Source organism: Lissotriton vulgaris, chromosome 4_1 (genome assembly GCF_964263255.1).
Source record: "Lissotriton vulgaris chromosome 4_1, aLisVul1.2, whole genome shotgun sequence".
In the NCBI taxonomy this organism is placed as follows: domain Eukaryota; kingdom Metazoa; phylum Chordata; class Amphibia; order Caudata; family Salamandridae; genus Lissotriton; species Lissotriton vulgaris.
In genome coordinates this window covers 1,907,986,812-1,908,002,052 of record NC_141691.1, presented here as the reverse complement: position 1 = coordinate 1,908,002,052, position 15,241 = coordinate 1,907,986,812, and the positions used below count along the sequence as shown (strand labels likewise).

The 15,241-nt window shown below is 41.7% G+C and overlaps 1 protein-coding gene across 3 annotated transcripts in view; it reads left to right on the top strand.

Moving 5' to 3' along the window:
* NDRG1 (N-myc downstream regulated 1) overlaps positions 1-15,241 on the top strand; it is a 166,382-nt gene that overhangs the window by 138,180 nt on the left and 12,961 nt on the right. For all 3 annotated transcript variants that reach the window (XR_015309930.1, XM_086966247.1, XM_086966248.1), the window contains 2 exons: positions 6,859-6,910; positions 13,335-13,382. Coding sequence is in view for 2 of the 3 variants with exons in the window: in XM_086966247.1 (XP_086822373.1) it covers positions 6,859-6,910; positions 13,335-13,382 (100 nt within the window). In the remaining variant the exon portion in view is untranslated. The remainder of the gene's footprint in view (positions 1-6,858; positions 6,911-13,334; positions 13,383-15,241) is intronic.

Here is a 15,241-nt window from a genome sequence, read left to right as displayed (position 1 = left end):
CAAACAGCAGACTGGTTGGACCACTGCCTTGTCTAAAGTCTGAGTTTGAGAGCATGCCAAGTAGTGAAAGACTTTTACTTAACCCCTTCGCTGCTGATGACTAGCTCAGCTCGTCATCAGCCTCGGGTGGCGTGTGCTGATGACGAGCTGAGCTCGTCATGTAACGCAGAAAACGGAAAACAGCCGCACAGCGCAAAAATCACCGCAACAGCGATGCTGTTAAGCTAATTAATAGTTCCTTAAGGCTATAAAAATTCTAGGACCAAAACGACCATTATTAGTTCTGATAGACTCCACCAATGCAGGCCTGCCTCCACTTTGCACACGTAGCCAAACTCCTGGAAGGCCGGCGTTTCTGACAAGATCCATTTACAGTTCTGATACCCAGTTACCTTGCTTATGTTACCATGTGGCACAAGCCATGTCACCAAGCGCAACATAATTTCAGCAGAAAGGTCCTGTATTACATGGAGCAAGCACTCACTGAGCACAGGACACCTCAGCCCCAAACTATATTCAATGCCGCCATCTAACATTTCATGTCCAGTCTATACCTACCATTGTTACCAATGGGAGTTTTAATATTTCTCCAAGGTGAAATAAAGCATTAGATCCCTGCTGCCCAAACCTTTTAGAACCAGGACCCAGTTTTTAGGCGGACATCTTTTGCTCCCAACCTAGCTTTAATGGACATGAGGAAGCGCTGTTTTTTTTATGTGAAAACAGCAATTGCTTGTAAGCGTTGCAACCTTCACAATGCTCTCTGATATCGATCTGTGAGCAAGAAATTGATCTGATCATAAAGATGGTAGATGGTGATATGTACTGGAGTATGAAGCTGGAACACTTTCAGAGCGTGGTGGTGACCGGAGGCATCTATTAACTGAAACCTCAAGGCTTTTGAAAGCTTGGTGGTGATACTGGTGATTTTAGCAAATTTAAGAAAGAATCCCCTTCTACAGCGGAGTGTGGGTAAAGGCCTCAAACGATTCACAAGTGTGTATTTTGGACTCAAAATACTATTGTAATTGTATTTATATAGTGATTTACTACCCCTGACGAGGCATTGAAGTGCTTTACATGAGTATAGAGTGGTCAGTGTTATTGGTTCCTGTTGGCTACTTGGATTAGCCTGTTCATCAAAGCAAATCATGTCATGCATTCACTTCACTTTGTTTGTAGCAGATTAAAGTAATAGTTAAATGTGCTCATTAGGGGGTGGGGGATATGTGTGTACATGCAGACGGTTGGTGATTAGTTGGTGATGTTTAGTAATTGGGAGGGGTCTAAAAACAATTGTGGTCTTTAGAATGAATTGTGGGCTATTTGCAGAAAAACCTTAATGGAGATTGATATTTGTTTTGCGCAAACACAAGCTATGGGCATTGAAGCACTCACATGAGCACCAGATTACATTTCATAATGTCAAATTCATTTTTATAAACACAGGAGATTAAGTAATTTGTCCAGATTCAAAGGATGTTGAGTCAACACCGGGATTCAAACCTGGTTTCCGAGATGGAAAGTCAGCAGCACTGGCTGTTAGACCACATCTATGTTTCAATTCATGTGTAAGTCATAAACAAGTGTTATGGTTGTTTATAAAGTAAAACAAAGTAAAACAAACAGCAACAAATACTGGAAGGTTCACCTGGATTCTTGCTTGAGAATACTTGGAAGTGTTTGTTTTAAAACTGGACTTTGGGACACTATTCAGCACCTTTACACATAGACTAAGACATTCGTGACCTACCAAAAATCACCTATCAACGCAGAGTTTGGGAAATGCTGTCTTAGAGCTAGCTGCACCATTAATGCTGAAGACTGAGAGATTGCCATTGACGCTGCCATCAAAGCAAGGGGTGAATGTATCTTCGGGAGCTACTGCTGCCAACGAAACATACCTCACCTCATTAATATTTGTCTATCTTCCACTTACTGAGCTCCAGCCTTGAAAAACCTGAGAGGTAGAAGGGCGTGACTGCATTGATGTAAACCCGGTGGGGAAGAAGCTTTTAAAATCAGTGGGTGGGTAGCAAACAGACACAAGCTGCCTTTATGAGAGGGTATTATGGAGATTATTGGAAGTCCAGGTGTCCATCTGTCCTACAAAAAAGGGAAGTTTGCATGATCAAGAAAGATAACAAAGACTGATCTCTGTGGCGAAGAATATTAAGAGGGAGAACCTTATGCCAGGATATTAAAGTACTAATTGAGGGAGGGGAAAGATTATCAGCAATGGGTACTGTTTAGTGGTAAGCACAAGGAGATGGCGGAACCAGGCAGCATGGACTGTGAAACTATTTTCTGACTGATTGGAGAGAAAATGTTTCAAAGAGGATAGTGACAAACTAAAGTTAATTGGACCGAGTTTACACAAAGGTGAAACAAGAGGCCAGTTTGACCACGGTTCAACAGACCGAAGTTCGGGAATGACTCCTCCTTGACAGGGCACCTTAAACACCACTCTATCATGCATCTGCTGGTGACCGTGGAGAATCACTGACTAAAATGCTCTTAACAGGCCTGACCTAACTGTATTAGGCTACTGGAGGGTTGATCCTGCTCTCCTACCAAATCCAGAAGAAGCAACAGACCGCTATGATGCTCCAGATCTTGACATTCTCTTTTGGCCTCTGGTGCCTTCTTTGAGCTCCGCAGTTCTTTAAGACCCTCAGACATACGTTTTTGAGCTTTTTTTCAGCTATTTTCTACAATTTGTCCTCTTTGCTCTAGCTAAGGGGGTTTCCACAAGTCTATTCGCCTGTCACCAATGTGTCATGCTTTGCCTGTGGTAGGGACTTTGTCGGGCCTGTTTATTTTCTTAGTTCAAGACTGAATTGCCAAGAGAACCCTTCCAGCTGAGACTGTTGATCTTGTTTTGTAGGGTTCTTGGGTCCTCTCGTTCTTGAGTGATAGTACTATCAACTTTCTCTTTAAAACTATACAAGGAATATATTTTACAAAAGTATTTAGTGACTCCAGATCTCAGTTTTAACAAATAGTGATATAGCTTCAAATGCATTGTTTTAAAGAAAAGCTCCAGTAGTGATCCCAGCCAAGCTATTACCTTGCATGTTGTGCAAATGTCCTACAATATAATTACTCTTAAAATGCATATGTGCTTTAAAAACAGAGGTGGAGTGTAGAGAAATGGGGAAGAGCATCCCATCAGAACATTCCAAACTGAAAATCAAACAGTGATTATCCATACAGTGCTAATCACACACCATTCAATTGATACAACATGGGCATCTTATCTGGCTATCTTTTTAATTTTTTTTATTTATAAGAAAACCTTCTCAAATTTAAATCTTCCTGTCCTGAGCCCCCTCTTCCAGTGGCGTGCTTTCATGATTAGGTAGTAATTGGTAACTTTAGGTAGTAATTGGTAAGTTTAAGGGCATAAAAAGGTAAAACTGTGTAGGAATATTGAGCGGACGCAATTTCAGTCTCATCCTTTGCAATGCACGATTCCAGGATTGTTTAACTTGGATTCATTCACAGAGCACATGACTTACATCAAAACACACCTATCACTGACCATCTTCATAAGTAAACTCTAGTCTGTTCCTGATAGAAAATGTCTATAGTTTGTGGACGAAATATGTGGTGGCTGTGCATGCAAACCAGTTGCGATTGAGCGTAAATCATTGGCTTCTTTTCCCAGAAACTGTGCTAAAACTGAGACTGAAGCTTTGTTACAGTGAGTTGTAATCACTGGTGCTTTATCCTGCCCAGGAGGGCAGGATGTATACCATTGTAATCTTGTTAATATGCAAACATTTCTCAAAACATTTAATACACAGAACTCAGTGGTATGCATAGCTGTGACCACTGTCTCCTTATCAACTGGTTCAGGACTCTGGGCATTGCTGGTCGTTCACAGGCCTAAGTAGTCTTAGAATCTGCCAATCAAAATGTACACCCACTGGGCAACTAAAAAACACTGAACTCGAGAAAAAAGATCAGGAAAAAAGATTACTATGTCTAAAGAAGATTTCCTGTGACCGCTACATATTCACCATTTTCGTTGTCCCGTTCTCTCTAAGAGCTTCAGAAGATTTTTGATTCTTATAAATTTCAATTGGTCACTATAATCCATGCTTTCCATAATTGTCCATGTTGTAGCTGTATAAATCCCTTTTCTTTTGTATTTCCGACTCAACATTTTTTCTTGTGTTCAGAAAATACACTTAGCTCTGTGATGGCATTGAGATGGACATTCGCTTGCTCTCACTCAGGTGGGGTGCGTGATGCCAAAGGCTGGCATTTTCCAAGCTCCGTCTTCCCACTGACAGTGGAGTCTTAGCAGTTCCAGACTTGGAACTTTGCAACCTTGCGGCACAACTGAAGTGTGCAGCTTATTGGAGACACTGCTGATGGAAGAGTATGCTACTTGGGGTACTCTTTATCCCGAACCGCACCTCGGTTAGCTACATTGTTTAACCCAAGTGCTCGACTGGGCAGCAACCGCCCCAGACTTCGATTGAATACCTCAAAGTTCAGATGGGTCACACATATGGGCAAGACATTTCTATGTGAAGAACCTTCCACTGTGTTCTATCCTGGCTTTGTTATGCCTGCAATCTCTTGCTCTGCCAGTGGAATGTTCATCCAATGATGTGTTACAGAATGTTGGGAGCCGGAGATGTCAGTTGGGAAGGGCTGAGCACCATACTGGGTGTTCCTGGTGGGGTCTTGTATTCTACCTTACCTTGACCCCACCCCCACACATGAAAAAGCACAATGAATTAGCAATGACGGTTGATTATACTCACTTTTAAAAGCCCAAACATGCCACAAATAGTACAAACGTTGAAACAGTCCCACAGAAGATTGTAGAAAGATGCAGGTGAAAGACTATGACTTTCACACACAGGTTGGTTACCTGATAGAGAATGATGTCAGGAGAAGTGCAGACACACAAAATCCATCGTACAGAAGCACAGGACAGAGTGCAGGAATCCAAATGAGGGTGCAGTGAAACAGTCCTTCAGATCAGTGGAACTGGCACTTTTTGTAGAGGGCGACCGATGGGGGTCACTGGTGGGGTCAAGGGAAGGTAGAAGGATCAAGGGTGCCAGTTGAAGGTAGAAAGTTGCGGTTAAGTCTGTAGTTGATACAGGTTTGAAGAGGTGAAAGTTGTAGGTTCTTTTGATGATTGTCGCTCTGCGACAAGAAGCAGAAGGTAAGAGACACCTTGGCTGATGCACACTAGAAAAGTCAGCAGAATTTGGTTGTTCTGTTATCTCATTGGTTTGCGATGTCTCTGATTTTACTCTTTTGTCTTTCCTCTATCTTTCTTTTCGTTCTCTTTTCTTTCTTCATTGTTTTTATATGGTGGGAAAGGGGATGTGTTATATCCTGGTTTTGTTGTTATGCCTGCAATCTCTTACTCTGCCAGTGGAATGTTCATCCAATGATGTGTTACGGAATGTTGGGAGCCATAGATGTCAGTTGAGAAGGGCTGAGCACCATATTGGCTGCTCCTGGTGGGGTCTTATATTAGATTGAACTGGATGACTTGTAACTTACTACAAATAAACATCTTTAGATCCTCTAAACGTCTGGACTAACTTACTACACACTGACAACTACCACATGAGGGTAAATGGTTCTGGGTTGTGAGTGGGAATGGAGAGGTACGATAACGCCCAGGAATTGCCTTGCAGATGTGAAACTAGGAGATTTAGCAGATCTCCTAGACTATGCACTCCCTGCCCACCATTTTTTGCTACACGGGGCAGTCACAATTGCAGTGCGGTGGACATGTGGGAAGACTGACCGGAACTCTCAGGGCACAGTGTTAAAGACCATTTACTCCATCACTGGCCAAAACCATGCAATCACTCTTATCTACAAAGCACTGATCGCATAAACCCAAAGTACGCTGACAAGCCTGAGAGAACCCTGGTCCCGAGATATGGACCAAGAACTAAGACTGGCACAACATCCTAAGAGGCACACCTCACATCTTGCAGCGCCCGCTTCCCTTATTTGGGTTTATTACATCCATAAAGCAAATCTCACACCTAAATACATTTCTGATGGTCCTGGAAACACAGACCGAATGCCCCCACTGCTGAGAAATAGGGGCGGACTTTTTCATGTGTGTGGAGGATGTACCGCCGCATGTAAGGTAGCAACACTTTACACTTTGTTGTGGAAAGGGCTGCAGAGCCCTGATCATGCACAAAGATGGGATCCTTCAGAATTGCCCAAGAATAGATGGCAAGGGCGACTAATCCCAATCTCGGATAATTTTTCCACTGAGGAAGACTAACCCAAAGGGCCCTGGACTGTGCAGAACCGTGGCCCAAAATGCCTGACCCGGGGTTTCTACCCGCTGATATACCAGATCTGACCCTTATTCCTGATGGTGGATGCTTTATACCCCATGCACTACGTCATCTATTCATGTGTTGAGTTCCTGTTCACTGTGAGTGATTATTTACACACAGGTCGATGCACATTCAGGGGTTATTGTTTGACTTCTTAGTACTATGGTGCTGTAATATTGGAACACCTGTATTGGCCCTTTGCACGAGATTCTTATCCTGGCTGTTATGTATTGGGATGCTGATCATAAAATTTGTTTAAACAATATATATATTAGTGAGGGCATCCCTCTTTTGAGCGTAACTGCCCCATATCTTGTTGCCACTGCATTTTGCTGAATTAGTCTTGCATCCACAACACCTCTTGGATGTGTAAGTCTCTGAAAACATCCAAGCTAAGAAAACCGTCACCAGTTACCACCTGTAGAATTGTGTGAATAGCATATGCATGGCGATTGCAATTGTGATTCTTTCAATTGATACCGTCCATTCTAAGCAGTGCAATTATTTTTGACAGGTGCCCATCGTTGCTCGTTGTTGGTGATAATTCCCCTGCTGTTGATGCTGTGGTACGTATATGCTTTTATCTGTTTGTAGTCGGTGTATATCACTCTAATGTACCTAAAGTCCTAATGTTATATATTGAGTGTATATCACTCTAATGCACCTAAAGTCCTAATGTTATATACTGAGTGTATATCACTCTAATGCACCTAAAGTCCTAATGTTATATACTGACTAAAGTTTCTGTGTTTACGCTTTACTGTATAGTTGTGATCAGACCGCTCTAATATGTAGATTTATCAATGACCTACTTTCAGTATTATCATCAAATGGTTATCAATGTATCTAGTCTTGTTTTTTTCAAAACTATTTAGATTTGAAATAATATCTGCTTGCAACTTAGTACTGTTTTTTCAAACACATTTGTTAATAATGATTTATTGAAGCAATATGCACCCTTGAAGACACCTGCTAATATGAACTATAAGAAGGGAGTAGATTAAATAAAAGGAGTCCCATTTAACAGCCTGTGAAAATCACTCCCTCATATTTACAAACCAGCATGATGGCTTATCAAACATCACCAGCTTTTTGTAAACCTAAAATGCCTACCTCTCAACATATACCCTTTTATTTTGTGGATACAAAACACAACTTAAAATTAATCTGAATGTATTATGGATCTTTTGTTTGCATGCCGGTTGTGGCGAGAAATACCCTAGAGATATCTGAAGACATGGCTCGATTTTCAGTTTGGCTTCCTTTAACAGAAGATGGAATAATGAGCTTCTGGTTAACCTACACCTTGTAAAAAACATTGAAACTCTGGTTTCAGATTGGATGGAAATCACCTTAGACTAATCCACTCACTCTTGGCATTTCAGAAAAAAATATGCTTTTCTCCATTGACATCCTGGCTTCCAGGACTTCTCATTAAAGCAAATGGGTCAATCTGAACAAAATATATGGATGAAAGGGTGGCAGGTGTCCTACATTGTATTGCTTTAGTATGCCGATAAGCAGGACTTATTTGTCAAACATTGATGCATATTATCTATTGTGCACTTGTCTGCATGCATTGCGGTGACCAGCATGCTAGCACACTAAATCGAGTGTCCTACGAATAGGAATCTTACTTCCATCCAGTGCTTGGTCTGCACTATAAATAACCCAGTAAAATTAATGGAACCGCATAGAAAGTATTTCTTCAGGTTTTCTGATCACCAGACCACCATCGCCCCTGAGTAGCACTCCAGCACGGTACAACAGTGACCTAGCAGAGTAGGTGTGAGCAGCAACAGCGGTGTGCACCTTTCTTGGTTTGCACAACCTGTTCTGCCCAGATTTCTAAATTTCTACATTTCTATCATTTTGTATACTAAGGAGTTGTTAATATAAATGACTAAGCTCGTGTCTGGAATACATTGCACCTCTGCATACATTTTGCCATTTTCATGACTTGTTTTTCCTGGGTTTTGGAGAGTCTTAAACCAAAATTGGCATATCAAATTTTGATTCCAATGTTTTATTAAGAGCCTTTCTCATTTAATGGAATAGTGTGTGTATCAAATGTGAGGATCCAGCCTTATTAGTTAATATTTTAATCACGCTCCAGAGGGTGCCCACTGATATAGTGCTAGATCAACTAGATTTCTGATCCATTTACAGATGTAGAAATGCCTAACTACGTTTTTATATGCCCATAAAAACCTGGAATTGTAGTTTAGTTGCTTCAGGACTGTACACTTTACTTAAATGAGTTGTTACCATTATAAACATGCACAATGGGAGTATATTAATCTTGACAGTAATACATATTACCAACCAAATATATAGCTATATCGCACCATTTATTAATAGATTGTGGTATCTTACTTGCTCTTCAACCGTTTGCTTTGTCCAGTTTTCGTTCTGATATCTAAATAGTCATCTGGATCAAGAAAAGATTGTTGCTTTATTTCAACTGTCTAGTTTTGATAGTGACAGTACTTTGGTTCAGTTCACATCCAGGGTATCTGCTGAATTCTTCCCTAGTTTGTTCTGCTCCAACGAATACCTGTTTACTTAGCTAAGCACTTTTGAAAAAAAGTCACCCTGAAGCAGTAGAATTGCAGGCCTGGGTGAAGTTCAGAGTTTCGCTATGCAGCACTGCGCGAAGTGACAAACTCCACGGAGTTCCTCAAGTGGCAGAGTGCAGTGCGAACTGTAGTTTGCACTGATCTTTCTGCCGCTCGGGTAGAAATTCTACCTGAGCAGCTGCTTGCGCTTGCCAACTTACAGTTCGTGAGCACGATCGGGGGGAAAAAACTCTGCTGCACTACACGGAGCAGAGTTTTCTGTATTCCGCGAGCTGCACAGGGTGCAGTAAACTCTGCAAGCGGAGTTCTCCACTAAAGCCTATAAAATGTTTCTTGGTTTCATTTCCCTAGCACCACCAAGCTAGCAGTCCTTCTTAATATGTAACCAGCAAATCTCCATCTGTATAGCAAACATCATGGCAATTAGATGAGGTATGTCTTTCACTTTGTGTAAGTGACAATAATCTTCCACTTTTTGGGCCAGTGGGTCATTTTTCCCCCACATAGTTGATCTCCGAACACTTTTTAAATTGTAAACCTTTATTTTGAAAATAACTTTTCCATAGAACACCAACTAAAAACATAGTATTTTAAATTGTAATCTTGGCTTCATTTGACCTCGGAGGACAGTCCATTTTCCTTAGTGTTTGTAGAAGTAGGCTTTAGTGTTCATAGATGTAGGCTTTTGTTATTTCCTCGTTTTTTCGGTTAGGGTACGCACTACACACCCGCCACCTCACCGCAATATCTTTTCATTTTGACAAATACACTTGCTGAGGTTGAAAGGCACCCTAGAAAGCCAGACCGTTTGCCTTCTGGGTTTCTTTTCCATTGAGGTAGTTCTATTTGAGAGGCGAGCTAATGAAGGACGGGGAGTGACGTTACTTGAGTTGTTAGCTGAGCATTCTTGGATAGTCTGATACAACCCTTGCTTGTCTGACGCTTGTTCAACTCCCAGGTATAATTTCCTTCTAATTGAAATTTGTGGGTGAGCTCCTCCCACACATGCTGACCTCACTCAGATGTTTAGCACCAGTCCTTTGAGGCAATATAATCATTAATTGATGAATCATTGTTTTCAGTATGTATGCTCTCAATGTAGACTCTCCTCAACCTCAAGATAATCTCCACTAAGCCTAGCTTTAAAATTGAGGCACTGTACTCATAAGAATCTTCCCTTGCATGCTGTTAAAAGTGTGCATGCACTGTAGAAAGAAAGATCTGAGAATGCTTCTATTGAAAAATATAATCTGTTTACGAAGACAAAGGCCATTTTAACCTTTAGTAGAAGCCTTTATTTCTCTACCTCTAAAGCCAATGTTGATTGTCCTGTCACCATATTATATGATTTAATCAAGGATCTGAGACAGATCTTTATCCAGTGATCAGCCATCTCCAAGCTGTTCTCAACACTTGAGGTGCGGATTAAGAAAGGGACATTATACACCATATTGAAGGTATGATTCAAATAAGGGACGGTTCTCCTCATAGAAACCCAAGTTAATCCACAATAGGATCTCTTCATTTCATGATGTGATGGCAACCTTTGAAGGAACAGACTGCAAAGTCCACAAGCTTAATATTACTACCATAGGTTTCCAAGTAATAACTTAATTAATTTTCAAGCCTGTACAAACTGTTTCTTCAGTAAGAACGTTAGCACTTTCTGTCCTAGGTTTGCTACAACCGCCCAAAGATAAATTCTTAACTGTGCTGCTGGTTAAAGCTTTGAAGACATTCCAATATGAGGGAAGTTGAGCATGCTGTTGCTTACCCCTACTGCTACCCTCAGAAAATGGGTGCTGTGGGGTAAAAAGACCTTGCAGTTGTCCTCTAATACCCTTTTAATTGCTAGCTCTTCTGCTGTCAGATATATGCAGTGTGTTCTATGGCATTTATTGGGTCTGTTTTCAGATCTTGTGCCTGAGGTTGGAGGGAGGATGTTTTGGAGATAATGAGAGACGATTACATAAGACTAAATCAGTATCGAACAACCTAACTGTGCTGCTCATGGTTGCTACCATGTCCTGGTGATGACTAAGGCTTTTTTTTATCTCCGGTTTAGATCTTGTGCCCCCAAGTGCAAAATAAAATGCATGTTTTCCATTCACTGTTGATCAGTTTCAACATCCTATGATTAACTTAATAAATGAAGACTAATGGAAAACCTTTTTTATCAATTGTTTAGAGGAGAAAAGTGAGTATTCATATTCCATTCCAAGGTCTTACAGGAGACCACAGCACAAAACTACATATACAGCAGAATCCACTATAAAATGAGGGCTGGCAGCACCTAAGGAGGAGAAGCACTGGTTTCATGCACACCCTTTACTCTTTGAGACCTTTAGATCAGAGAGCCACTTGATGATGTGTCCAATTAAAGGGCAGTGGTTAGTTAACAGCATGGATCCAGGGCTGCAGCAGAGCATGAATCTATGGTCAGCCATATTGGGTAGGTTTAACATGGAGTTAGTGGATCCTCTTTTCGAGCCTTTAGAATCTGTGTACCCGCTGGCTCCTTTGGAGATCATGATTGCAGCATCAAAACTACAGACTAGTGTACAGTGTTTAGAACCAACAGCCACCCTCAACCCCTATACTGACATCTATTGCAGTATCTCTGGGGCCCAGGACATGCAAGAGTGCAATATTGTTAGTTTCTGCGACCGGGGTTTATTAGGAACACCTCTCAGTTTGACCTTTGAGATTGCTGGTGCCTTATGCAGCATACATCTACCCTGCACATGAGAGTAATGAAAGTAAAGATCAAAGTAACCAATACAATGGTGGCACTTTACTGGGGTTGGGAAATGCCAGTGGCGTGAACTCCTCACAGTCCTGTGCTGGCAACCACACAATTAGGATTTTAAAATGTCACTTGTACCACTGCTGAGGAAAGCATGCTCTATTTAGCTCTTGAAACAACTTCCACAGAGAACATCTCTAGATTAGCCAGTTCGGTCTTTATCAAGAAAATCATAGATCTGTACAATGTTTATTTTTATGTAACTGTCTATTGCAGATGCATTGAGGTTTCAAGCGCCCAGCTGCTGGGGCTTGCCTGTGCCTATTTGTCTCAAAGTGTATAAATTAGCACATTGCGATCTTGGCTTTTTGATCTTATGTCGGCAACTTATGTTTACGAAGGCGCACGTGAGTGGTGCATTTTTTAAGGGATACAAATTTCTTTATCAGGATGATTGGGTTCTGAAAATGCAACCCAAAAAGATACTGGGTGTTCTTCAGGTGACTGTTACACAACTTAAAGGGTCACTTATGGTTTGATGGGCTGTGCTTTGTACCGCCAGGGCAATAGCGGTATTTACTCTGCTGTTTTGACACATTACAGGCCACAACACTACAGCCAAACGAACTTAAAGATCTCGGACTGCCTGATGGAAATCTGTAAGACTTCAGAGTGGCTACTATCATGCAACCATCTTTTTCTTTTTTTCAAAATACTAAGTCCAAAAACATTAAACTAGTGGTTTTGATATTCTGGGAGTTTTTCTCCCTCATAAAAACATTTCCTAGATCTCTTCGCAAACCTGTTGCATATCTGGTCTTCCTGCAGTCAAGAAACCAGGGGGACACTGATGGAGGTCACACCTTGGCAGGGATATCTTCTGCATGAGACTAAAAGGGCGAGTACAATGTTTTAGGAAACAAATTGCTAAACATCTGACAAATGTCCTGTTCAGCAAACATTCAGGGCAAGTGAGATCTGGTATCTAGTGTTAAAATATATTGTGGTAGGTTTCCACACAGCCCAGGGATTATATGACCAAACAGGATTTATGTTTCTCTGCATGACAAATTATACAACATTATATTGTGCAAATGTGTTAAAAATTTGAAAATATCACAACATTTTGTATTCTGTCTTAAGTCTTCAATGTGATAATGATTTGAGGTTTGCATCAATGAAGAGTCCATAGGTTTTGTTTTTTTAGCACATATTGTCTGTATGGGAACACACAGACTAGTGGAATGTGTTTAAGCAACCTAAAACTGATTGTTTTGCAAACAAGAAGTATGGGTGAACATCCAAGAAGAGACTGGGTTAAGTAGTTGTAAAATGTAGGGTGAAAATAGGGTAAAAAGGGTTAGTAAGAAATTAGCATTGGGTTGTTGGTTTGTGGGAAAGTGACTTTTCCAGTTCTGTTCCTCCCACTTACGTTTGTGTTTACAAATAGTAATAAATAGTCCGAACAGTAAATGGAGTGGAGCTGCATATATGGAGCCTGTCCTTCTTTCCTGTTGTACATAAAATAGAGAACCTTTATGGATGACGGTCAAGCGATACCGAAAGTGTCAAAATTAAGCCCTTGTTTTAAAATGTAAAAAATGCAGATGTCATTTTTAACAAGCCTATATAAAGTTTAACATTACTTATGCTTCCATTAAACAGGTGGAGTGCAACTCAAAACTGGATCCTACAAAGACCACACTCTTAAAGGTAATATATGAAAAGCTAACCATTTTGTTATATATCAGTATTGTGTATAGAATTGCTGGGTATTTTGATGTAAGAAATGCTAAATCAAATTATTTTTGCCATAGTTTGATTTATTAAATTTTTTTTTTTTAGTTTTTCAGAATATAATATACAATAACAATCAGTGATGTGAAGTGTCATTAAAACCACTGCTTTTGTATTTATACTAATCAAGAACAAAACAAACGCCATGATCCTGGATAGACAACCTCTTTCGGTTTGGCTCTATAATTATATTTCTTTTGTCCTGCTTACCCTCTGCTGCACTCATCCGGAGCTTTGAATTCTCATTAACTTTGTTTGTCCACCCCGCCGCCGCAGCCTTCTGGACATCTGGTAGCGGCCGCAGTGAGGGTAGGACTACATGTTCCAGCATTCTCTGTGACCTTGTTTTTACCGTCTGGCTTTTCCCGAGTGAGCGCCTGTAGCTGATTCACGTTGGGAAAGCAATTAAAGGCTCGGGCGAAGGCGAGAATACGTCGCCAGCAAGTTAAAGACGGGGCAGAAGCGGCCAAACGGCTGGGCACGGCAGTGGACAAAGAATGCTCTTCTATTGAAGTTTCTGAGAGCTCTGGCGAGGGAGAAGACGAGTTCCCCGATGTTTTGCCTATCTCTGTCTCTCAGCCTAATCTTGGAAATCCTGGCAATGACGTGGTGCAGGAGGGGTTGGAAGCGCCTCTGACGGGTGCGGATAAGTTAGTCGCTACGGCAGCAAAAGTAGTGGGGGCACACCAGCGTGAGCCCGGAGCCCGGAGCCCAGAGCCCTACTTAATTGTTGGGAGAAGTGGGGGCTGGCCGGAGAGCCCAGCCAAAACGGCGGCCGAGACCGCCCAGAGGGAACTACAATCCCCAGCGACCATTGCGGCAGGAAGCCGCTCTGACACGTGCCAGGAGGCGCAATAAAGCACGCCTACCCCCGAGTCGGCGCCGCTCGAGGAGATGCGGAATAAGCACTAAAGGTACTGTTTCCCTTTACATATCCCCCTTAACAAACAGGTCCCTCCTATTTTGTCTACAAAGTGGCATCACTGAACTGTTGATATTGGAAAGATGGCTGATGTCTTCACCTGCACGGGGGGTTTCAGGAACGATGCCACGCATAGTGGCATGATCAGAGGAACATTGGACCACTATCTAAAGAGGGTAACGCTCCCCATTGTTAGGGACCTAGAGCGATTAGAGCGATCTCCCGCCCTGGATAGTTCGCTCAATATGTACTCTCCTTTACAGTTTGTTGATCCTGCTCCCGAGATATCATTACTGGAGGAACTAAACAACCTGTGTAAAACTACGTATGAACATGTGCAACCTGTCAATGTGAAAACTAATCCACCCATCTGCGCCATATCAAATATTAGCCCTCGGCCTTGCAATCAACCCCAACTAACCCCTAGTACACAGGATGAGCCCCCTTTAATATGATCAAAAGTAAACTCGCCTTTGGCATTGACCGCCAAGCCTACCCAGCCTGCCATCGCCAAAAGGAAGCGAGAAGGGGTCAAACACCTGGGGAGACGGGCCAAGCTACAGAAACCAAATCCTCATCCTGTATCTACTAATACTTCTAACACTGACACATTGAATCCACCTATTCACGCTTCTTTTCTGGCTTCAATCGAGAACATAATTAAGACTATATTATCCCCCCTGATGGACAAAATCGTCAGTTTAGGGGATAGGCTTATGGCCGTCGAGGAAGCAATTAAGGCCAATTCATTACCTGTAAAAACTATATCCACATCCACTCAATTACAGCCTTTAGTAGCCACACAAATGCCCGAAAACCCCGTACAAAGCAAGACCACCCATTATCAGTCAGC